This window comes from Lolium rigidum, chromosome 1 (genome assembly GCF_022539505.1).
Source record: "Lolium rigidum isolate FL_2022 chromosome 1, APGP_CSIRO_Lrig_0.1, whole genome shotgun sequence".
Taxonomy (NCBI): Eukaryota; Viridiplantae; Streptophyta; class Magnoliopsida; order Poales; family Poaceae; genus Lolium; species Lolium rigidum.
Genome location: NC_061508.1, coordinates 243,440,550 through 243,464,905, shown reverse-complemented (window position 1 = coordinate 243,464,905; position 24,356 = coordinate 243,440,550). Strand labels below are relative to the sequence as shown.

At 47.0% G+C, this 24,356-nt stretch overlaps 1 protein-coding gene across 1 annotated transcript; it reads left to right on the top strand.

Moving 5' to 3' along the window:
* The first annotated feature begins 671 nt into the window (after positions 1-671).
* Positions 672-7,955, top strand: LOC124656906 (serine/threonine-protein kinase STY17-like). The gene is made up of 13 exons (XM_047195560.1): positions 672-968; positions 1,199-1,335; positions 1,556-1,625; positions 1,729-1,839; positions 2,086-2,136; positions 2,268-2,404; positions 2,637-2,744; positions 2,818-2,894; positions 3,960-4,135; positions 4,798-4,893; positions 7,323-7,403; positions 7,499-7,549; positions 7,666-7,955. Exons 1-13 carry the CDS (start codon positions 672-674, stop codon positions 7,804-7,806), a joined length of 1,533 nt encoding a protein of 510 aa, XP_047051516.1. The 3' UTR covers positions 7,807-7,955.
* Positions 7,956-24,356: the final 16,401 nt, after the last annotated feature.

Genomic DNA, 24,356 nt, shown 5'->3' with positions numbered 1-24,356 from the left:
AGATGCTGAGATGACACTGTGAGATGCAGTGTGAGATGGCGAGATGCCAATGCCGTTTGAAGCTGCTGAAGACAATCGGATGTACATGAAGTAGCCTTGCGATCCGATCCAGTCGCATGCGTTTAGTTGATAGGTAGCTGGTTGTGTGCATGTGCACGATGGCCTGGTCGTGTGGATCATGGAGTGATTCTAGGAGATCAGGTTAGTGCGTGTGTGCATGCAGGTCTAGTGGAGTTAGTGGTCAGAGTGTGGAGTCTGGCCGCGCATGCGTCTATTTAAGGTTTTGTAAACCATATTTCTGTTTGATAAGAGAAAGAGAGAAGATGTAGCTACGGTGGAAACCAAGGAAGTGCCCAGGCAAAGCCTTTGTATTTTTCCTCCTTGGCTAGTGTGTGTGTGTGGGTTCTCTTGTGTGAGAAATACAAGAGTGATAAGAGTGAGAGGCAGAAGAAGAAGATGGGGCTGCGAGATGCAGCCCCAACATCCTATTCCCGTCCTCGCCGCACGTCAAGCAAAGCGCCGCCGGAAAACAAATTTAGAAACAGACTTCTTTGAATCTGCCCCCTCCATCGTCTCCATCCTTCTCAATCCAATCCAATCGGAGGGTTCGAGCTCCCATCGGCGGCCTATAAATACCTCAAACCGGGAAGGAAATTATTCCAAGTTTCACGATGCCGTCGCAAATTGGGAAGGAATGGGAGGAGGGGGCGGGCGTGAGCTCGTCGCCACCCAGCGTCCACCACGACCTGCGCCATAGGATATTCGAGTGCCTGCTAGCGGCCGGCAAACAGGGGAAGTCTGACCCTTCGTCGTTTCGGGACATGCTCTACGCCCACTTCGACAAGCTGCCGTACAGGTACCTGATAGACATTGGTGTACATAGAGCCGAAGACGTGCTGCTCCACCGGCGGGTCCTGGACGAGGTCGCTGACGGCAACCGCCCCGTCTTTAAAGCACGCTTCCTAGAGGTACCCACCAGGCTTTCACTCTGCAATTCATTCCAACGCTAGCAAATTCCTCCCAAATCCAATATAAACCCTGGATGGATAGGCTGGTGCAGTAGTGTAGCGTGTCATCTATCTACTCTTATAATTTGAGGGGGTATATACTAGTTAGATTGGCACAACATAATCTGTTAGACTGTTACTACTCATGGTCTATTTCATGATTCTCTTGATCTACCTTGATGTTTGACCAGTACATTCAAGTTCAAACGAGCCGTGGTGGTACCTATCCTGACAGTAATGATCCAACACAAAGCTTATCACTGGAAGACCTCACTTTGGAAAAGATACATGGCGCCGACCACACGGGCTATATGTCTTCCCCGTTAAGGTAAATTCACTTTGAAATCGTGTCATGACCATCTTTAGTATCATTAAAATCGTATCATAACTTTCCTTGATACCCTTTTTTTGTATTTCACACCATTGGTTCTCACTTCCAAGTGCTATTTTCCTTTTTTTTTTCTTAATTCGAGACTAGTGGCGACGACCTGTCTTTTACAGTGTACACTTGTTTGTTTTGCTTAACCTGTCCTCTCAATTCTCCACAGGGATTCAGAACCTATTTTGCTTCATGAGATCATCTTCTCTTCCTTTGACAAGCCCAAGCTCCTTACGCGGGTAATGCCAATATTTTCTAGAATTTTCTTAATACCAATTTCATATAGCTTGCTTTTCGTGTTTGACACGTCAAAATATCTTACAACAAATGGTTGATCAACAGCTAAGCGCATTGCTATCTGAAGTTGGCCTTAATATTCGTGAAGCTCATGTCTACTCCACAACAGATTACTTCTGTTTGGCTCTTTTTGTTGTTGATGGGTGGGAGACAGAGGTACATTTTTTAGAATGGCTATATGAAAGACTTAACTTTTTATGACTTCTTGCACATATTATCTTCATGTTGTGCGTAGGATTTGACTATGTTATATGCACAATTAATTTAATAAATTTGCTAGTTTCCGGTTCCACTGTGTACAAGCCTAAACTACTATACTTGCTTATGTTTCTCGGGTGCTATGACTCTTGATCTCTATAATAACATTCTCTTATGCATGTCAACTTGCAATCGTACATGCAGGAGACAGATACGTTGATCATGGCAATTAAGGATACGTTAGCAAGAAAAAATGTATGATTCCCTTTTCCACTAACTACAATAAATGCAGCATTATGTGCAAAAATATCTGCACCTTCGGTTAAGATGCCATCTCTAACATTTACCTCCAGATCGAGTTAAATTGTCCACATATTAATATGTAGGGAGCACAATCTAAGTCCGCGAGTACTTCTTCCTCGGGAAAAATACTTGAGCTACGACAACAGGTTGGAGATTGTGGAATCGACTGGAGCATGCTAACAATGACGGAAAAGATTGCATATGGGTCTTATGCGGACTTGTAAGAACTATTTGACATCTCTATGAAATCTGGCATCCGCTGAACAGAAACGTTGGCATGTTATCATGACGACACCTGACAAAAAAAAATTACTCCCATCTATATGAAATTATGAATGGCCCTTTTCCTCTACAATATCCAAGAATACCATGAACCTACATTTTCCCTTGGTAGGGGAAGCCACGTTACAGTTAATTTATCCGACATATCTCATTCATGTTCTATTTCACAGATATAGAGGAACATACAGTGGCTATGATGTTTGTATAATGATACTCAGAATTACAGCTTACAACAGCCCTTCAGAAGTTAACTTCTTGCAGCAAGCACTCATTCTAAGGCAAGCTTTCTGCCGCCATTACTGAATAATTAGTTGTGTTTCATTCTGATGACTAAAGATATTTTTCGTGCAGGAGAGTTAATCATGAAAACATCCTTAAATTTTATGGGACATGCACAGGTCATCTTAAGTGTTCTGGCATCGTAACAGGTACTGTCAATACTGTCAAACGAATATGACAGATTTAACTAAACTCTGCCACGATTGTTATTGACTTGGATAACAGTGCTATAATTCTCGCATGCACACATGCAGCCTCAAATCTGGAGCTGGTATATAGGTACCAATATAAACAAATAAACATGCATTTCATGACCATAAAATACCTGGATATGGTCTTCAGATAGGCTATAATTCTCTAGACAGTTACTGGAGCTTATTTTAGAATATTCATACTAACAAGAAAATTGCATGATGCAGAATAAAACCATTCCCAACCTAAGATTTCGGCTAATGCACTACTCTGATTGCTCTGTGAATCTAAGTTGCTATTTGGATTGTAACTTAATGTTGAATCTGAAGTCAGGTGATGTACATCTTGGTCGTGTTCGTGATGGGACATCTGAATTAAAATTTATGAAATTTCATTGCTTGAACTTTTGATTCGGATGAAACTATAATCATGGTAGACTTCTTTTAATGCCTGATGTATGTTGAACAGTCTGACTTGTTGCTCCTGTCAAGTATGACTGCTAGCTTACAACTTGTTTTAAATTTTTTTGAAAAAGAATATATAAATATCAACTTGTTTGTTGGGCAGGAAAATGAAAGTTCTACTTTTTACGTGTGTAATCGGACGTTTTATCAAGAATCCATTTCTGATATTTTCTCTCTTTTGTAATCTTTCTGTATGGAATCATGTGATATGTGATTATGCGGCCCTCTTTTTCTTCAAGTAACCCGATTTCATTAGAGACGGTCACTACCTAGGTTGCACATACAACCTAACAGACAATCCAGGGCCAAATTGCGATGACTGGACACTTGAGCAGTCGCCTAGCCCGCATTCTAGAACACTGAGTGATCGTGTCTTAGACTCTCTTGTTTGTTTGTTTGTTTGTTTATTATTATTCTCTAAATGAGTGTGTTTTGCAATTTCAACATAGCCCACTGTCTAGTAAGTTTACCTTTTTTTCGAGAATACGCAAAGTGATGAGTACTCAGTTTCTCGCCTAAGCTTACTTCTTCTCTTGTGGTTGATTTTGTTTCTTTCAGAATACATGCCTGGAGGGAATTTATATGAGTTTCTGCACAATCAAAATGATGTTTTAAGCGTCCTTCTCGTTCTTAAGATTGCTATCCAAATCTCAAAAGGAATGGAATATCTGCACCAGAATAGCATAATCCATAGAGATTTGAAGACTCCAAACGTTCTGCTAGGCTACAATCAAGTATGCATACTTGTTCAAACTATTGAAGCTATTGGTTCTGAGAATGCGAAAGTCCACTTCTTCTGCTTTCCTAATATGTAGTATACAACCTGGAAAACATATAAAAGCATTGCAACAGTCGATTTGGTTTTTCGTCAGATGCCACTGCTTTGTTGTATGGTTTATTTTTAAACACGTAAAGATTGCAATTCACATGTTGCAAACTAGTAATGATAGATAAGGTTTTCATGCTTTAGAAAATCTTATAAGCTACATAGATGAAAATCTACACCATTCAGAAAAATCTTACTCCCTTGTAATAACATATCTTATATTCTTTATCGCAAAAAAATCATATATTCTTATTGTGGGACGGGGCGATAGTTACTTAAGAAATCAATATCAGTTCTTACCACCTACTTATATTTTTATTTGTACTAAAAATTATTTGTCCACAAAAAAATTTGTCCTTTAAAATGTGAATTTCTATTATGTTATGTCAGAAATTTAACTTAAGTCTCCCTATGTCAGAAATTTAACTTATGTCTCCCTAAACAAATAAAGCATCCTCCTTGTTGAGACTTAGATGAGAAAGTGATGAAATATATTTTAATTAAAGTAAGGTCATCTGCGTACTTGCCTAGTCATTATGTATTAACTTGTAGATCTACTTCTGGAACTAGGTTGTGAAGATTGCTGGCTTTGGTGTGGCTGAACATGGTAATCAGGACGGACAAATGACTGCTGAAACTGGAACTTACAGATGGATGGCACCCGAGGTAGGGTTAAATCATTTTGCTTGTTATCTTTTGAAATTGATTTTCTTTAATTTTAATAAGATTTGGATATCTATTTAATTTAATTTCGCATGGCTATAAAATTACGCACACACGTGCGTGAGTAGTGTGCGTGCGTGTGTGTGTGCATTGGCAACTTCTATTCTAACGATGAGCTCCGAAGAGGAGGTATGCAAAACTTGCACTAATGATGAAGACCATCAGGATCAGACTCCGCAAGTCATTCTCGCTGAAGGGCCAACCTCAGTTCAACTTCACAATAGGGGAAGATCAACACGAAGACCCGTCAAACACCCCCAAACCATCACTCATCAACACCGTTGTTGCCCTGCAAGCCACCACGCGGAAACCTCGCATCACCTGTCAGGCAACTACTAACCGCAATGCCTTGTGCATCCAGCCCACCAAGCGGCATTGAAGGGAGCAAGATCTATAAGGTGACGCCTCAAAGGAGGAAAGCGACCCGAATGTGACGCCTGCCGTCCGGCCAAACCGGGTCCAGGATTTCACCCAAAAAAATTGCTCCAAGGCTAGACGAAGTTGACTCCAGAGTGACGCCTCCAAGGAGAAAGTGATGCCCATAACAGTTGCCGCCACTACGGGTAGAACTTTCACCCGGAGCTTCTAGACAGCCACCTCACGCAACCAGCCAGCCGGTCCATGCCACCACCGAACCACACACCTCCGACGCGGCGACTGCGCCAAGGCCACCACCAAACTTGAAGCCAGATCTGACCGTCCAGATTCGGCGACCACCCACATCGGGGATGCCACCATGGGAGCTTGACGCTCTGGCCTCTGCCACATAGCGCCACCACTAGATCCGGTAAGGAGGGATGCCACCCCACCACGGCAAGCCAGACAACCCACTAGGAAGGAGCCTGCACCTGCTCGTCCTAGCCTCTGCCCCGAGCACCCATCAAAGCTGAAGCCACTAGACCGCGGGAGCAGCTCCAATTTAGACTTGGATATCACTGTGTCGTGTTACCAATAGGATATCATGTGCTATTACGACAAATAGGGTTGAGGCAAAAACATGTGCTATTACGACAAATACATATTTTGTTGCAATAGGATATCATTTTTTGCAACAATACGAATAAGTAACGCAACATGGGAATAATGTTGCAGTATGTTTCCAAATATTTCCACGAATTTTAGGTTTTGTTGCATTACCTAGTCTCTATTGCAACAAGATGAATAGTTCACGCAACAAATCATTATTGTTGCAATATCACCACTATATTACAATGCTAATGCATTTTGTTGCAATACACTTCCTCTATTACAACCAAAAGGATACTTAGCGCGACCAAACACAATTGTGGCAATATGTGGAGTCTATTACCACAAACAAGAAATTCGCGGTAATATTGTATTTTATTGCAACAACTCAAGGCCATTGCAATAATTTTTTGTTGCAATACACCGGAATCCTTGTAGTGCAAGGGAGGTCCGAGCCTCACCCACCACCCCCAGCCGGGGTCGCCACCCCAGGATCCAGATTTTGTCGCCTCGAGAGATAGTCGGGCCCCCAATCCCCTTAGGGAATGACGTCCTTGATCGCGAACCTAGACGACGACAGCGGCAGCAAAATATACATGGAGAGCTCCCCCCCTCCCCACTTGGGGCAAGGAGGTGACATGGGAGTCGATCTTAAAGATGGTTTATGGGGTAAGATTGAGAGGTTTTAGGCCGAACATTGCAGTTTTTTTTTTTTTTTTTTTGCAAAACACGGTAACAAATGCATACATACACTTTCCTCTATGAACGCAAGCACACCTGCCTAAGAAACTGATCCCGCGGGTCTTATAATGACTAAACCATAGAAACCTCTCCATCAATGGGAATGTAGCCTCTCACGAAAAATATTCCACCTTTATGAGACACCAAAGTGTCAAACTTGAGGTCTGCTCCCTGGTGGGCAGGGGTGCGCCAACGCCCTCCTAACCATTCAACCACATGTTAGACATGTAAACTTCCTTCTCCTTGACCCGTGTTACATGTTTGATCTTAATTCGTAGCTAACTCACATAAACAACCGAGACTAATAGAAGGAATAGTTCAAGGAAAAAAGTTGCAACTAAGTTACTTTTTTTGAAAAGGAAAATACCACGCTGTCTACATCAATCGATGAACACAACCATTTTATTTGAAATTTTTGCTTATGTGAGGTGAGATCAATTTTACACCGTTAGCTCCTCAAAACTTAGTTTCGGTGAGAAGCTCATAACTGTTGTTTATCTTGACAGTTTTTGAAAATGGGAAATAGCCCTCTCTCTACATCAATCAATGCACATGAACATTTTAGTTGCAAATTTTCTTGTGTAAGCTGTGACCATTTTTACACCGTTAGCTCCTGAAAATTTTAGTTTCCATGAGAAGCTCGTAACTGTTGTTTATCTTGACAGATTATTAACCATAAACCATATGATCACAAAGCGGATGTATTCAGCTTTGGTATTGTTCTATGGGAACTGGTGACATTAAAGGTATATCCTGATGTCAAATACATCTTAAAGATGACAGTAAAGTTCTTTGCTATATGCTGCTTAAAGGTAACAGAGCACTATTGCTTATGCTATAGGTCCCTTATGATGACATGATGCCTTTGCAAGCCGCATTGGCAGTAAGGCAGGTAAATCCATGTCGTTGGCTATCCCTGAATGAACTCAATTCTTATCTTAAGTTCAGATCTTATTTCAGAGATCCTTGTTGAATTTGTTCTCACTCTCTGCTGACCATCGTCAATAGGGATTCCGCTTAGAGATCCCACCAAGCGTGCACCCAGGTTTGTCGGGACTGGTTGAACTGTGCTGGGATGAAGATCCTGATGCACGACCAGTTTTTGCGGAGATCATCGGTCGACTTGAGGAAATCTCACGCCAAGTTTAGGCAGAGCTGGAATTCATCAAACCCCACTTTTGTACAAACAACCGGTCTGGACTCGCTGGAGCCGCCCAAGGGAAGCCATCGACGTTTTAAAGCGAAAATGGAAAAGAAATCTTAACGTTAGAGAGGAAAAAATACAAAACATTATCATAGTAGCGTGCGTCGATTCCAAAAGGGTGCCATCGCCTTGTAATTCCTTTTCCATTAAGACATGTATGTACATAGATTGTATATGTTGAAGCTGCAGAAAGCATCAACGACACCATATTGGGATGACCATCTTTAACTCTGTGTCTTTTTTTTACCTGTGTCTAGTACAAGGATTAATAAAAGAATGATACGAACCATTGGTACTCCGAACCATGTGGACTTTCATATTCAGAGAAGATTCAGACTGGAGGCAGTGTTTTGTTCTGCGAACAACTTGCTATTAGCGGTATTAGCGACGGCTTGAACGTGTACCTTTGTCTCGGTCACGGGTTAAGCGTGATACAGAGATACGATCGGAGATCGTTTACAGAGATAGAACTCCATACACAGCCCGTATGAAGCCCAATACAAAGAACATAAAAGGCCTCCTGATACATCTCCTCCTGATACATATTCTAACACCCTCCCTTAATCTAAACCTTTCAAAAGGTTGAGATTACGCTTAAATTCATCTAGCTTCTTTACTGGTAGAGCCTTTGTGAAACCATCTGCCACTTGATCTTTGCTTGAAATAAAATGGATGGCTAGTCTATTTTTAGCTACTCTCTCTCGAATAAAATGAAAATCAATTTCAATGTGCTTGGTGGATTTGCAGACAAATGTTGGATAATTAGGCATAATTTCCATGATTAATTTCAGAATATAAAACATGATGACCGCAACTACTAACACGTGAAACTCAAACATACTAGATGCATTAATCAACATGAGTAGCAGCAGCGCAAACGGTAAAGCATCCATCGCTAAACAGATCAAGATATGTCGCACGTACCGATATGGTGGAGGTGGCGGTGGAGGTGTAGCAGATGATGTCGCAACAGTAACGTTGTTGATGACAACGTTGTTGACGACAGGGACGATGGGTCGAAGTAGACGGCGTTGAAGACGACGGTAGGTAGCACCGCCCGACTTGGACGGAAGGCGACCTGTGATGAAGAGCTTGAGCAGTCGCGCAGAGTGCTTCCCAAAAACCTAATTCGCCCTCTCCCGTATAGGATCGCAAGGACGAGCGGTTTCAGAGACCTGCTTCTCCCGTTTGCGATGCACGTCGGCGCACGGGATGGAGTAGGCTACGATGGCGGCGCAAGAAGAGAGAGGTGGAAACCCTAACTCGTGTATTGGATGTGTTTCTGCGGCAGCCGGGCAAGAGATTATATAGGCTGAGGAAACCCTAGGCAACGTGGGGCACGCCCACGTCGCGCGCGTCTCGGCTAGAGGCTCAATCCACTCACCACGAGCGCGGCGCGCGTCGTGTCGTGACGTGACGTGTCGAGTCGAGTCGAGACGAGACGAGCGAGCGAGGAGGAGGAGGAGCGCGCGTGAACCACTCATATTCTTACTCACTTACTAGTGGTGGAACAACCCACCTTATAAGGTGGTCTAACTTCCTCCCAACTTTCCATGTGGGACTAAACTTCCCACCTCTTGCCACTCCCTAGTGAGCTGCCACCAACTTGGGCTCAAACTCACAAGGCTGCCACTATGTGGGCTATGAGATTTTTTTTAGGGAAATCTGAAATCTAGTATGGGCCACTAAAAGTGGCCCAATATTTCAACAACAAATATGTAGCTCCTAAATTGTCACACCAAAGACTTGGTTTTTTTAACAACCTTACTCCAAGTTCAGGAAGAAGAGCTTCAACCCAAATTAATTCAGCTGTGGCATTGGCTAAAGCTTTATACTCAGCTTCAGTACTGGACCGAGATACTATTTCTTGTTTTCTAGCACTCCAAGAAACCAAATTTGGTCCAACAAATATAGCAAAGCCACCTGTGGATCTCCTATCATCCAAGTCACCAGCCCAGTCTGCATCTGAAAAGGCACTAAGAAGTGTGGAGGATGATTTTGTAAAGGTGATCCCAAGTTTTAATGTATCTTTCACATATCTGAGAATACGCTTAACAGTTGTCCAATGTTCTGTAGTTGGAGCATGAAGATACTGACAAACCTTGTTTACTGAGAAGGCTAGATCAGGTCGTGTCAAGGTCAGTACTGTAGAGCTCCAACTATACTTCTATATTGAGTGCAATCTTCAGAGCCAAGAGGTGTACCAACTGTGAGAGATAGTTGTTTAGAAGAGGACAGAAGTGTAGGAGCAGGCTTACAGTCATGCATTCCAACTTTTTCAAGTAACTCTGTAGCATATTTTTCCTGTGTCAAGAGTAGACCATTGTGTATCCTTTTTACTTCAATACCAAGAAAGAAATGTAAGTCACCCAAATCCTTGAGCAAAGTTCACATTTAAATCTCGAAGGAGAGCAGTAATGGCATGATCAGAAGAGCCAGTAACTATGATATCATCAACATATATCAACACAAACATAGTGATACCTGATTTCTTGAAAAGAAACAAGGAGGTGTCAGCCTTTGATGGAGTAAACCCAAGTTCACATAGCTTAGAACTCAATCTAGAATACCAGGCTCGAGGTGCTTGTTTCAGACCATATAAAACTTTGTCAAGTTTGCATATATGATGCAGAGCATGGGGGTTTTCAAAACCTGGAGGTTGTCTCATGTATACCTCTTCTTCCAGAACACCATGAAGAAACGCGTTCTTGACATCTAGCTGCCGTAAACTCCATCCACAAGAAACAGAGAGAGATAAGACAATTCTGATAGTTGCAATTTTAACTACAGGACTGAAAGTATCCTCATAGTCAATGCCATACCTCTACTTAAAACCTTTTGCAACCAGCCTTGCTTTATATCTGTCAATAGAGCCATCTGCCTTCTTCTTAATTATGTACACCCATTTGCAATCAATCAAGTTTTTGTTTCTACTTGCAGGGACAAGATGCCAAGTCTTGTTATCAAAGAAGTGCATTGCATTCTTCCTCCATAGCCTTGCGCCAATTTGGATCATTCAAAGCCTCTGTGAGTGTATGTGGTTCACCTGTAGAGGACAACATACCAAATCTGACTGTACCATCAGTATATTGTTTGGGATTGCGTATACCTTTCTGTAGTCGAGTACGAACTCCAGGTGGTGAAGGAGGAGGTGGTGAATTTGAATCAGCATTTGAATTTGAATCAGCATTTGAATTTGCTGAGTTTTCTCCCCCAGCAGTGCCCCAAACAGAGCTGGGTGCAGAGGATCCCGAAAGGGACAGGCTGCCAGTGGACTCTGACGCGCCTCGGGAGTCTGTCGCATGCAGCGAGCCAGCGCTGCCACGCGACGGCGAAGAACTGGGCGCAGGTGCGTGGCCAGCACATGCAGATGTGACAGGCGAGGCCTGGTCGCTGGCGCTGCCACGCGGCGGCGACGGACCGGACGCGGGCGTGTGGCCAGCGCGGGCGGACACGGCAGACGAGGTCTGCTCGCTGGTGGAGGCTTCTGGCGTCTGACGGGGCGAATCTGCCTCGGTCTGCGACGTCTCAGGATCGGCAGAGGCAGAGGCAGAGGAATGTTCAGGAGAATCCTGTTCGTGTTCTGTGCCTGTTTCGTCATTTTGTGACTGATTTTCAACATCATATCCAGCACTGATTTCTTCACTGTTTTGACTGGGATTTTCTTCAGAACTTGTAGTATCCTGCAGTTCATTAGGAATAGACACAATAGATACAACATGGTTATTGCAATTTTGTGCACTCTCATGGGAAGGGGAGGCGGATGATGGAAGAAGGAGGATTTCCTTGTTAAGAAGAGCGCCTGCATTTGGATGAAGGGATGCAAACGGGAAGACATTCTCATCAAATACGACATCACGAGAAATATACACACGACCTGCCGATATATCTATGCATTTGACACCTTTATGGAGAGGACTGTAACCAAGAAAGACACATCGTATGGAACAAAAAGCAAGTTTCCGCTTGTTATAGGGACGAAGATTGGGCCAATAGGCACAACCAAACGTTCGGAGGGCATCATAATTGGGGGTGATATGAAGAAGCCATTCAGTAGGAGTTTCAAAATCAAGCACTTTACTAGGAAGCAAATTGATGAGAAAAGTTGCAGCGATAAACGCTTCATCCCAGAACTTAAGAGGCATGGAGGCATTGGCAAGCAAAGCAAGACCAACTTGAACTATATGACGATGTTTTCTTTCAGCTAAACCATTTTTCTGGTGAGCATGAGGACAAGAGACATGGTGTGTGATGCCAACTTTTTGAAAGAAACCATTTAATTTCTCATATTCACCTCCCCAATTAGTTTGCATAGTAACAATTTTCCTATCAAACTTACGCTCAACATACTGTTGATATGTTGGGGCCGAATGGGCGCTAGAGGATTCGGGGGAGGGTTTTTGATTAGATGGGACGAACTTCCGGATGCTTTCCTCAAGAACTTGGCCAAAGCCAGAGGTAGAAGAAGAAAGACACAAGGAAGAACTCTGCTCTAGATCTTTCTCTTCATTGATCTCCACAGAATACAGGTATGTGCATACAAGGTTCTTCCTAGATTCATCGTCCCGCGTACGGGTGTGCCAGAATACAGAATACACGCGCGGAAAATAAACTGCCACAGGGAGGCCGCACGGATCTGGAACGGCAGCGGGGATCCGGTGCGACGCCATAAGTGCTGGCGCAGAAGCCGAAGGGAAGTGACCTCTGACACTGGCGCGTCAGGTACAGTGCGCATGTCACTGACAGGCACTGTACCCGAGAAATTCTCGACTTCGCCGAGGAGGGATTTAATGTCAAAGACGCCGGAAAAGACGATACCGGAAATACTTTGCAAAGAGATGAAAGTGTGAGTCCGGCAAAGATGCCGGGAGATCTAAACTGATCACCGGAAAGATTAAACCGATACCTTAAGATATGGGAACCTGGCATGGTCCGTTGGATAGAATCCACCGGACTATACCAGCTTCGGGGACTAATGTTGGGGGGATGACCCCCGGTATGCCAAAGGCATGCCAAACCGGATGGTTTGAGCCATCAAGATACCGGTTTAATGTTTATGCCGGAGCACGAAGTTAAGTGTTTGGCTAAGTAAAGCTAAGCCGGTATCCCCAAGAGGGGTATACCGGAACCGGATAAAGAAGACACCGGGCTACCGGTAAGAAGTGCACTGTAGCACATCGGCAAGACTGGTCAAAGATTCTCTTCAGAGCTAGAGGACAAAGATGAGCTAAGCAAAGTAGCTTTAAACGAAGCCGTGACGACAAAGAGGAGGATGACGCTGAAAGCATCCGGAGGACGTCAGCCTCCCTGATTAAAGAAGACCCCGACGTCATTTATGATTAAAGTAACTTTGTAAAGTAGTTTGTCTAGTCCAAGATGCCATTAGGGTTTCTTCCCCTGTAAGCCACCCTCTCCCCTATATAAGGAGAGGGGGCACACCCGTACGCGGGACGATGAATCTAGGAAGAACCTTGTATGCACAAACCTGTATTCTGTGGAGATCAATGAAGAGAAAGATCTAGAGCAGAGTTCTTCCTTGTGTCTTTCTTCTTCTACCTCTGGATTTGGCCAAGTTCTTGAGGAAAGCATCCGGAAGTTCGTCCCATCTAATCAAAAACCCTCCCCCGAATCCTCTAGCGCCCATTCGGCCCCAACTTAAGCCATCCCATTCGGCATTGTCCTTGTGCGCCAGCGCCTCTCGCCGGTGCTGGTGGCGCCGGACCCGCCAAGGTGGATCTGTGCTGGCCACGCCGCCGGCAGCGTGGAGGTGATGATGGCTGGCGCGGTCGGTGCAGGCAAAGAAGCTGCGGATGAAGGTGCTGGCCGTGCGGCATCGACCCGTCCGGCCAAGCCACCGCTGGAGCGCGACGCCGGCGCTGCGGGAGCATCTTCCGCACCGCCGGAGACACCACTTCAAGCGGCGATGAACGTGCTGGCGACGCCCATCGCGCAGAACATCGACCCGGCAGCGGCTCAGGCGGAGCTGGAGGCGCAACGCCAGAAGCTGCTCGCGAACGGCACCGACATCGTCCGGGCGCAGCGCGAGCTGAACCTAACCCTACGTGAGTATAACGCTGCCCATGGCTTTGCTTCAGTTAGCGCTCATGCTGCTAGGATGCCGGAAAACCGGCTTAAGGCTCGCAATCTAGATCATGATTTGCGTAAGGAAATTCTAGCCGGCAAAAGTACCTCTGCATCTGTGAGCATCGTAGAGAAACCTAAGTACAGTAGCCCGGATAAAACCATAAAAGCTGCTAAGGCTGCAGTAGAGCTGTGTGAGTCGCTTTCCAGAGAAGCTTTGGCAAAACAGCAAGAGCGCGTTAGAGAGCTGCTAGAAACCATCGAGCAGCAGAATGCTGAGCAGCTAGCTAAGCTGAACAAGGCTGCGGCTTCGAAATCCGCGCGTTCAACAAAGAATGCCGGTAGCAAGTCCCATGGGCAGGCATCGTCCCCCCATCGGACAGAAGAAAAGAAAAAGAGATGAATGCGCAGCAGATGACTGTGTATGATCCGGTTCTTGCCGGAAAACAACAAGCCGGGCAACATGATGCCGGTAGGAAAAGCCAAGGGGCAGATCGAGGCTACGCCAAAGGAGGCTATGCCGGAAACAATCATGCCGGTAGATATGAAACCGGGCAAAATTATCGAGCTGCAAGGGCAGCGTACGAAGAGGAGGAAACACTTTCCCCGAGGTACCGGCAGGCAAGGGCCGCGGTACCGGAACGTTACGATGAAGCTGATTCGACAAGACTCACGGCTTACCGGAATCCATTGGGAGAACGCGTGGGAGAAAGACACCTGCCAGAACGGGATGTGAGGCACCGTCTGGATAGAGTGTATTTGTCTGAAATGATCGAGGCAGAAGGTCCTCCGGGTCCAAAGTGTTTTGGCCCAAGGATCATGAAAGAGGAACCACCGGTTCGCAACTTCCTGTTGCCCCGTGACACAAAAACATATGATGGCACCACTAAGCCGGAAGATTGGCTCGCGGATTACGTGACCGCGGTATACGTCGCTGGTGGCGGAGGAACCGTAACTGGAGGAGGAAACCGGCGTTGGGCCGTGAGGATTGTACCAACATTTCTTATGGGACCGGCACGAATCTGGCTGAATAACTTGCCGGCAGGAAGCATAAATGGTTGGTTGGACTTTGAGGAAGCTTTTGTGAGTAATTTCAGCAGCACATACCGAAGGCCCAACAGGCCGCAGCAGCTCGCCTTGTGCGTGCAACGCCCACAGGAAACAGACCGGGATTACCTGACCCGGTGGAACTCCATAAGAAACTCTTGTGAAGGAGTAATCGAGGCACAAGCCATTGCTTGGTTTTGCAATGGGTGCAGAAGAGGCTCGCCGTTGTGGCAAAAACTGCAGCGGAACATGCCGGTAACTCTGGCAGAGATGATACGTGTGGCAGATAATTACGCATTGGGAGACCCAATGCAACCGGCAGTACAAGCTGAGCCGGAACAATCAAACCCGCCTCAGCAGCGCCAAGAGCAATACCGGGATAACCGGAACAACAAGAGAAGGGAAGAATTCCTGGATCGAAGGTACGGTCCGCAGCAAGTTGCTGCTGTATAAGAAAACTCTGATGCCAGCGGCAGCTAGAGGCAGAAAACCGGATCGCAGCCGTGGGCGGGTCCTAAGAAACAATGGGTCGAAAAGATACCCTGGGGCCAGAAAAAGAATTGGCAGGAACCTGTGAAATACACCATGGAAGCCGCGATGGATCAACCTTGCCGGTGGCACACTCCGAATCCGGCCCATTCGTCAAATCATCTGACGAAGGATTGTTCTTGGACCAAGTACTTGATGCTCAAGGGAGCAGTAAAAGATGCGCAGGCACAAGGGTGCTCCACAATGCTACCACCATCCCAAGATATGCTGCATCAGCATCAATTACCACCACCACCGCTTACCGGAGCAAATGCTCTACCGGTGCAGCCTCAGCCAAACCGGTAGCAGCATCAGCAAGTTCATCAAGTGGGAGAAGGCAATGGCCAACCACCTCCACCGGCACCTTTGGGTCGGAACATTTACAAGGATCCGGACGCGTGCTGCGTTGTGTTCGTTACTGAGCCAACAGACAGGCAAAGCCTACATCGCCGTTCCATGGAAGTGAACGATGTGATGCCGGCAATACCAAAATACATGCTGTGGTCAGATCAAGAGATTTCCTGGTCGTTCAAGGATCACCACAAGGTAATGCCAAATCTGGGTGGTTATGCTCTTGTGCTGGACCCAATCATGCAAGGGCCAACGACTCGAGTCAAGTTCAGCAAAGTGCTGATAGACAATGCAAGCAGCATAAACATCATGTACCGGCACACCATGCATACGCTGGGCATAACAGAGAACATGCTTCAGCCAACTCGTACAACTTTCCACGGAATCGTTCCGGGCTTGTCCTGCGCACCAGTAGGAAAAGTCCGGGTGGATGTGTCGTTTGGAGGACGTGACAATTGCCGGGTTGAAAACATTGAGTTCGAGGTGGTGGACCTGGATAGTCCTTACCATGCATTGCTGGGGAGACCGGCATTGGAAGCTTTCATGGCCACGACTCACACGGCCTATCTCAAGATGAAGATGCCGGCACCTCGTGGACCCTTAACTGTGGTGGGAAACTACAAGATTTCGCTGGAAACTGCTTCCGCCGGATCAAACCTGGCAGAATCGCTGGTGATTGCAGAAGAAAAGAGGAGGATGCAAACTGCAGTTGCGCTGGCTCAGTCCTCACAGTTGAGCTTAGCAGCAATGAGTGCGATCTTGGGCACACCGACGTTCAAGCCGACAAAAGAAACAAAGGACATCGTGCTGGATCCGGCTTACCCTGAGCGCACCGTTCGTATCGGTGCCGGCCTCAGTGAGGCATAGGAAAGCGCGCTCGTCAGCTTCCTCCGTGAGAATCGGAATATCTTTGCCCGGTCTATCGATGACTTGGTAGGTGTTCCGAGGGAGCTGGCTGAGCACTCTTTGAATGTCCGGAAGGATGCGAAGCCGGTGCGACAACCTTTACGCCGGTTTGCTGAGGATAGGAGGAAAATCATTGGAGAAGAAGTGACAAAGTTGTTGGTTGCCGGTTTCATCGTGGAAGTGCTGCATACTGAGTGGCTGGCCAATCCGGTGCTGGTCGAAAAGAAGAAAGATGAGAACCTCGAAGCAAAAGCTCCAAAGGTGTGGCGCATGTGCATCGACTACACCAACCTGAACAAAGCTTGCCCAAAAGATCCTTTCCCCTTACCCCGGATCGATCAAGTGATTGATTCTACTGCTGGGTGTGAGTTGTTGTCTTTCCTGGATGCTTATTCCGGTTTCCACCAAATCCCCTTGAAAAAGGAAGATCAAATAAAAATTGCGTTCATTACCCCGCACGGGGCGTATTGCTATGTCACTATGCCTTTCGGTTTGCGCAACGCTGGTGCAACGTACCAGCGTTGTATGCAAAAATGCTTGTTTGATCAAATCGGAAAAAATGTGCAAGTCTATGTGGACCATGTCGTGGTAAAAACTAAGGCAAAAGAAACCTTAATCGATGATCTCCGGAAATCATTTGATAACTTAAGAAGATTCCGGATGAAGCTCAATCCGGCAAAATGTACCTTCGGTGTTCCCGCCGGCAAACTGCTTGGCTTTCTTGTATCAAGCCGGGGCATTGAGGTTAATCCGGTAAAAATCCGGGCAATCGAAAGAATGACTATACCGCGAGATCTCAAAGACGTACAAAAGTTTACCGGAAGCTTAGCATCGCTAAGCCGGTTCATAAGTAGGTTGGGAGAAAAGGCTCTGCCACTCTATGCTCTCATGAAAAAATCTGATACGTTCGTCTGGACCCCTCAGGCAGACGCGGCGTTTAAAGAGCTAAAAAGAATGCTAGCCACTGCACCAATATTGGCTTCACCTTTGGAAAGGGAACCCATGTTGTTGTACATTGCAGCAACCAACCGGGTCGTACGTGTCGTAGTGGTAGTGGAAAGAGAAGAGGAAGGAAAAACCGTGCAGAGGCCGGTATACTACCTGAGCGAGGTGCTCTCCCTCTCGAAACAAAACTACCCGCATTTCCAGAAAATGACTTATGGCGTGTTCATGGCCGCCACAAAGCTTAAACATTACTTTGAGGAGCACCCCATGAAAGTGGTAAGTGAGGCACCCATTTCCGACATCATGTGCAACAAAGATGCTAGCGGTAGGATTGCAAAGTGGGCGATCCAGATATCACCATATGTACCGATGTATGAAAGAAGAGATGCCATAAAATCGCAAGCCTTGGCTGATTTCCTAGTTGATTGGGCGGAAATGCAATACAAACCGCCAGACCAAAAAATAGAATATTGGAAGATGCACTTTGATGGATCCAAACTCAAAGAGGGTCTAGGTGCTGGTGTAGTACTTACCTCACCTAAGGGAGATCATCTCCGGTATGTTTTGCAAGTGCATTTCAGGGCATCCAACAATGTCGCTGAATACGAGGCTTTGATCCATGGGCTTAAGGTCGCAAAAGAAATCGGTGCACACCGGATCATTTGCTACGGAGATTCAGATCTTGTGGTGCAACAATGTTCCGGAGATTGGGACGCAACGTGCAAAAGATTGCCGGCTTCTTTGAGGGCTGTGAGTTTCACCTTGTGCCACGAGCGGAAAATGAAGCCGCGGATGCTTTGTCCAAGCTAGGCTCATCTAGGCAAGAAATTCCTCCCGGAATAGCCTTGGCACACTTAAGAATCCCATCAATCAAACCGAGTCCGGAATCGGAGTCCATTTTCGTACCGGAGTCACATGTTGTACCAATGGATATCGATGAAGGAAACTCAGGGACTGTTCCGGTAAACTCGGGGACTGCTACGTCCATACCGGAGGAAACAATGCTTGTGGACAGCATGGAGATAGACGCACCGGTGTTCCTGGTTCGAGAGGCACCATCTTGGGTTAAACCTATTAAGGAATTACCGGTCAACGGCACCTCGCCGGTTGACGAAAATGAGTCCAGAAGAATCCAGAGGAGGTCCAAAGCATACACCATCATCAATGGTGAGGTGTACAAGAGAAGCGTTACTGGTGTCCTACAAAGATGTGTGGAACCGGAAGAAGGGAAAGAAATGCTTGCGGAGATTCACCAAGGGGAATGTGGGCACCACGCTTCATCAAGGGCGCTGGTAGCAAAAGTATTCCGGCATGGGTTCTACTGGCCCACTGCTTTGGAAAATGCTGAGGATTTGGTAAGAAGATGCAATGGGTGCTAGAGGTACGCCAAGCAAAATCATACCCCAGCATCCGGTTTAAAAACCATACCGCTAACTTGGCCGTTTGCTGTTTGGTGCCTCAACATGGTTGGCCCATTCAAAACTGCAAGGGGAAATATGACCCACATCTTGGTTATGGTGGACAAATTCACCAAGTGGCTAGAGGTGAAACCTATTGCAAAGTGTGATGGGCGCACATCGGTGAAGTTCTTAAAAGATGTAATCCGGTTGAGTTCACCAACTGACAATGGAACAAACTTTGCTCAAGGTGAGTTCAAAAGATTTTGTGAGGATAACAATATCCGGTTGGATTCGTGCTCAGTGGCACACCCGCAAGGCAATGGCCAGGTGGAAAGAACAAATGCCTTGGTACTTTCCGGTATCAAACCAAGACTCATCGAGGCGGTGGAAAAGTCACCGGGGTATTCGCTCGATGAGCTACCATCGGTCGTCGTGGAGCATAAGAACGACTCCAAACCGGTCTACCGGATACACTCCATTCTTTATGGTTTACGGAGCGAAGCGGTCATACCAACCGACATTCTCCATGACTCACCAAGGGTGCAGCTCTATACCGAGCAAGAGGTAAAAGAGGCCAGAGAAAACGATGTGGACTTGCTAGAAGAAGCAAGAGAATTGGCATTGGCAAGAACAGCCATTTACCAGCAAAACCTCAGACGCTATCACGGCCGGAAGGTTAACCCGAGGGTATTCCGGGAAGGAGATCTGGTGTTGCGCCTAGTGCAGCGCACTGAAGGCCGGCATAAGCTTTCACCCCCATGGGAGGGACCTTTCATTGTGAGCAAAGCTCTCCACAATGATGCCTATTACCTAATCGATGCACAGGAATCAAAGAAGGGAAAGGCGGACAGATCCGGAGAGGAGACCAAGCGTCCGTGGAACATAGCTCTGTTGCGTCCTTTCTACTCATGAAATTGTGGTGTAAGAAGTTCCTTTTTGTACCTTATTTGCTATGAATAAAAGATGTCGAGACCTCGAATGAATCTCGGGGACTACCCCTACTAAACTTGCATGCAATATGTTTATTTTTTCAGTTTACCGGTTGCTTGCTGAACATTTTTTCTTTCCGGTTTAGTAAAGTGCTAAACCTACCGGAGTCTTCGACTCTGCTGCTGTCCGCAACCCGGCTTCATGGCAAGCAAGATAAACCGGTAGGAATTAAGCACGTGAACTGCGAAAAGAGAGAGTGGGAACAAACAATCCGGAAAAATCTAACTAACCCCGGTTGTACCGGTTTTTTGTGAAAATTTCGAATCATTTCTAAGTTCAAGAAAGTGCTTGCTTGGCGAAAGAACTTTGTGACTCATACGCCAAAAAACCCAGAGAGGTAGGCAGAGGCAAAGAAAAAGAACCAAGCGTGCATCGGATTGGATGCAGAAACAATTCCGGAATCTTTGCAGTGCAAGATAAAAGCAAAACAATGAGCAAAATGCTAAGTAAACAGACAAACATAAGTTAATAAGCTACCGGTATAGCATACCGGCATAATCTGTTGTAGCACAGCCAAAAGAGAGGCTAAGTCTTATATTACATCATGAACCCCGGCATACCGGGGTAGAATTTAATGACCATTGTTTTCTCAAGCTCGTGATACAGCAACGATAAGATGAAAGCGCTTAAGCAGTAGGAGTTTCAGGAGGGGTAGCACCGGCCTGTGGAGCTTCCTGAGGCACATCACCAGCTCCCGGCGGAGCATCGCCCGCTCCGGCATCCTCATCCTCCTCATCCTCTTCTTCTTCCTCGTCGCTAAGGTAGTCCTTGACGTCGGGAGGAGGGGGAATGAAGGTGCGGACCGGGGCATACTCAGCGATCCGGTAGGCTCGATCCTGCCGCTTTGCGGTGAGGACCGGATCCTTATCGGTGGGAGCATCCTCGCGCACGCCCTGGAGGGCATCCAGATCCAAGTCCTCCTACCAGGAGCAGGCGACGCGTAGCGCCGCATCCGCTCCGGCACGAGCCGCTGAGCACTGCCACTCGCGGATTCTCCGGCTGGCACCCTTTAGGCATTCAGAGGTAAGCGTCAGGTTTGCCGGCACCTCCTCCTCAGGCCATAGCACCTTGAAGAGATGGATCGCCACGTCGGGCAGGTCGGCGAGGTTCCGGTCCACCGCGCGCATGTGGGCGACCCGCGCAGAGAGTGCGATCAGATGATCATAAGGATCCCACGGCGCGTCCGGGTTCTTGAACTCCTGCTAAACCCGGCGCTCGGCAACCTTCCTCTGCGCGTGCAGCTGCGAGTCCGGAAAGAGCCCTGCGAGGCAAAGAAAAGATAAGGACATGCTACCGAAAATATAAGCTTATAAGCAAAAACCAGAAGAGAAAGAAGAGAAACTTACTGAGGGCAAGCGCGTCAGTTTGCATGACCAGTTGGTCATACTCCTTCTGCTCTGCCTCTAGGAGCGCGGCCCGATCCTCGGCTGCTTTCCGCGCCTTGGCTCCCTCCTCCAGCTCTGCCCGCAGCACCACGGTGGAGTTGTTGGCATCCTCCAGGGCCTCGTTCAGCCTGGCCTCAGCTGCGGCTTTGGCGGCCTTCATCGCTTCGTTGTGCTGGAGCCCAAGTTTGATGAGCTGGTCTTTCAGCCCCCTGGACACGAGCTCCTCGACGTCCAGAGCCTTGCGATGCTCCCGGATGAGCTGCTCTTTTTCACCTAGCGCCCGGAAAGGAAACGTTAACAAAACTACAACTGGCAAAATGAAGAGAGACAAGTTAACCGGAAAAGAAAGAATACCTTGAAGTGCAGCGAGCTGAGTCTTGAGGGCTTCGATGGAAGCTTCCGGGATAGCTGTTATGCAAAAAACTTATAAGTACTAGAAGAGAAAAGCTTCCGGTAAGAAGCTGCCGGAGGCATAGAAGCTCACCTTGGCACTTGCTGTGCGCTTCAGCAAGATCCCGGTGCTCCCACAGAAGCTCCTCAAAGAGGTGCCTCCGGGCGTCGGCCGTGCTCTGTTCAAGAAAAAGTGTTAGAAAAAAGAAGCCGGTTTCTCTATTTTCTTACTTAAGTTTCGCGCTAAGAGCTATGCTCTTAACCCGAAACTCGGGGACTGGCTATGCCGGTTTTTTGAGTTCCTACCTAAGTTTCGCGCTAAGACCTATGCTCTTAACCCGAAACTCGGGGACTGGCTATGCCGGTTTTTTGAGTTTATACCTAAGTTTCGCGCTAATACCTATGCTCTTAACCCGAAACTCGGGGACTGGCTATGCCGGTTTTTTGAGTTTATACCTAAGTTTCGCGCTAAGACCTATGCTCTTAACCCGAAACTCGGGGACTGGCTATGCCGGTTTTTTGAGTTTCTACCTAAGTTTCGCGCTAAGAGCTATGCTCTTAACCCGAAACTCGGGGACTGGCTATGCCGGTTTTTTGAGTTTCTACCTAAGTTTCGCGCTAAGAGCTATGCTCTCAAAACGAAACTCGGGGACTGGGAAGATATACATAAGGCGACTGCTTCCATAGACCCCCAACGTCGAACGGGTATGTTGAGCGGAACACAAGGACGACCCAGATTACTCCGCGGCGAGGGTCAGGATCGTCTTTTCAACTTCGATTCGGGTATAGAAATGCCCGCTCCAAAACCCGCAGGACCCGTTAGCCCGAGGAGGTACGCGTATCACCGCGAGAATACATACACGCCCGTACACCTCTTCCGCGTACACGCCCGTACCCCTTCCGCGTACACGCCCCTTCCGCGTACACGCCCGTCAATGCCCAAGGGTCCACACACGGGTCCACGCACACGCGCACAGTCCAAAAGAGTCCACTACTTTATCCCCAGTCGGCCCACTACTAGGAAAAAGCCTAGCCGTAAGATGGGTGTTAGTGGCGCACCAAGAGGGCAGTGCGCCACTACTACTTAGCAGTGGCGCACCGGAAAGTGGTGGGCCACTATTAAAAATGTAGTAGTGGCGCACCTCTCCGCGGTGCGCCACCACTAAGTTTGACCATGGGTTTGACCCAGCCTTATACATAGCAATGGCGCACCGTGTAGAGGTGCGCCACAGCTATTTTTTGTAGCAGTGGCGCACCTCTACATGGTGCGCCATTACTATGTAAAGGGGAGGATGGAAATGTTTGGGCATCACTTAGTAGTGGCGCACCAAGCACACCCCCCCCCCCGTGGATCGCCTTTTGGAGTTTGCAAAAAATAAAAGAAATAGATAGAAAATTCAAAAAATTAAATCCTTTGAAATGCCCATGTAATATGTCATCTAGGTTTAGTGAAAATTGGAAAAAATGAATTTTGATATATTATGCAAAATGGCGTCATGTTTCGGTAAAACGGGATTTACGGTTGCATACGACCTCCGATGAAAAACTTTTTTATATCAAAATCGATCTACGCGAAATTTCCTATTCGAATTCAACGGCCTACGGCCGTTTGGAGAAAAAATGGATTCGTCAAATTCAAAACAGAAACAGGACTTTTTTCGGGTTTTAGATTTTGGGCAAAAAATAGAAAAAAATAGCGGTGGCGCACCCATGCCTTGGTGCGCCACTGCTAAGCTTCCCGCCCACGAATTTCAAAATGGAGGAGCCGGCCACTTAACCCCCTCCTCCCTCCTCCCTCCTCCTCGTGCTTTCATTCTCCTCTCCTCCTCCTGCTCTCCTCCTCTCCTCTCCTCCTTTCACTCCGGCGACCTCCTCCTCTCCTCTCCTCCTTTCACTCCGGCGACCTCCTCCACTATGTCGAGCTCCGGTGACCTTACTTTCCGGCGAGCTCCGGTGACCTTACTCTCCGACGACCCTCAGGCGACCCTCTAGCCTCCATTACTTCCATCCTTCGTCCTCTTGTTCATCCTCTCCTACATCTCCTCACCTCTCTTCACCTCTCCTACGTCCCTCATCCATCACCACCGGCGGCTAGGCTAAGAAAAATGAGAATGAACATTGCAAAAATAATTCTAGCAACAAGAACGAGAAAAAATAACGAGCCAAAAAATTCGAAACGAAATGTGCCGGATCCGGATCCCGATCCAGCATCCGGATCTAGAAATTTCAAATTTTAGTAGTGGCGCACCTTTTTTCTATCCAGGTGGCGCACCTCGGACGTTTAGGAGTGGCGCACCATGAAGCTAGTAGTGGCGCACTACCCGGTGCGCCACTGCTAAGCCAAATAGCAATGGCGCACCACTAGTGCGCCACTACTAAAAGTTAGCAAGTGGCGTGATAACAGTGGCGCACCACTAGTGCGCCACCGATGGGTAAAAGTGGTGCGCCACCGATTGCCCTTTCCTAGTAGTG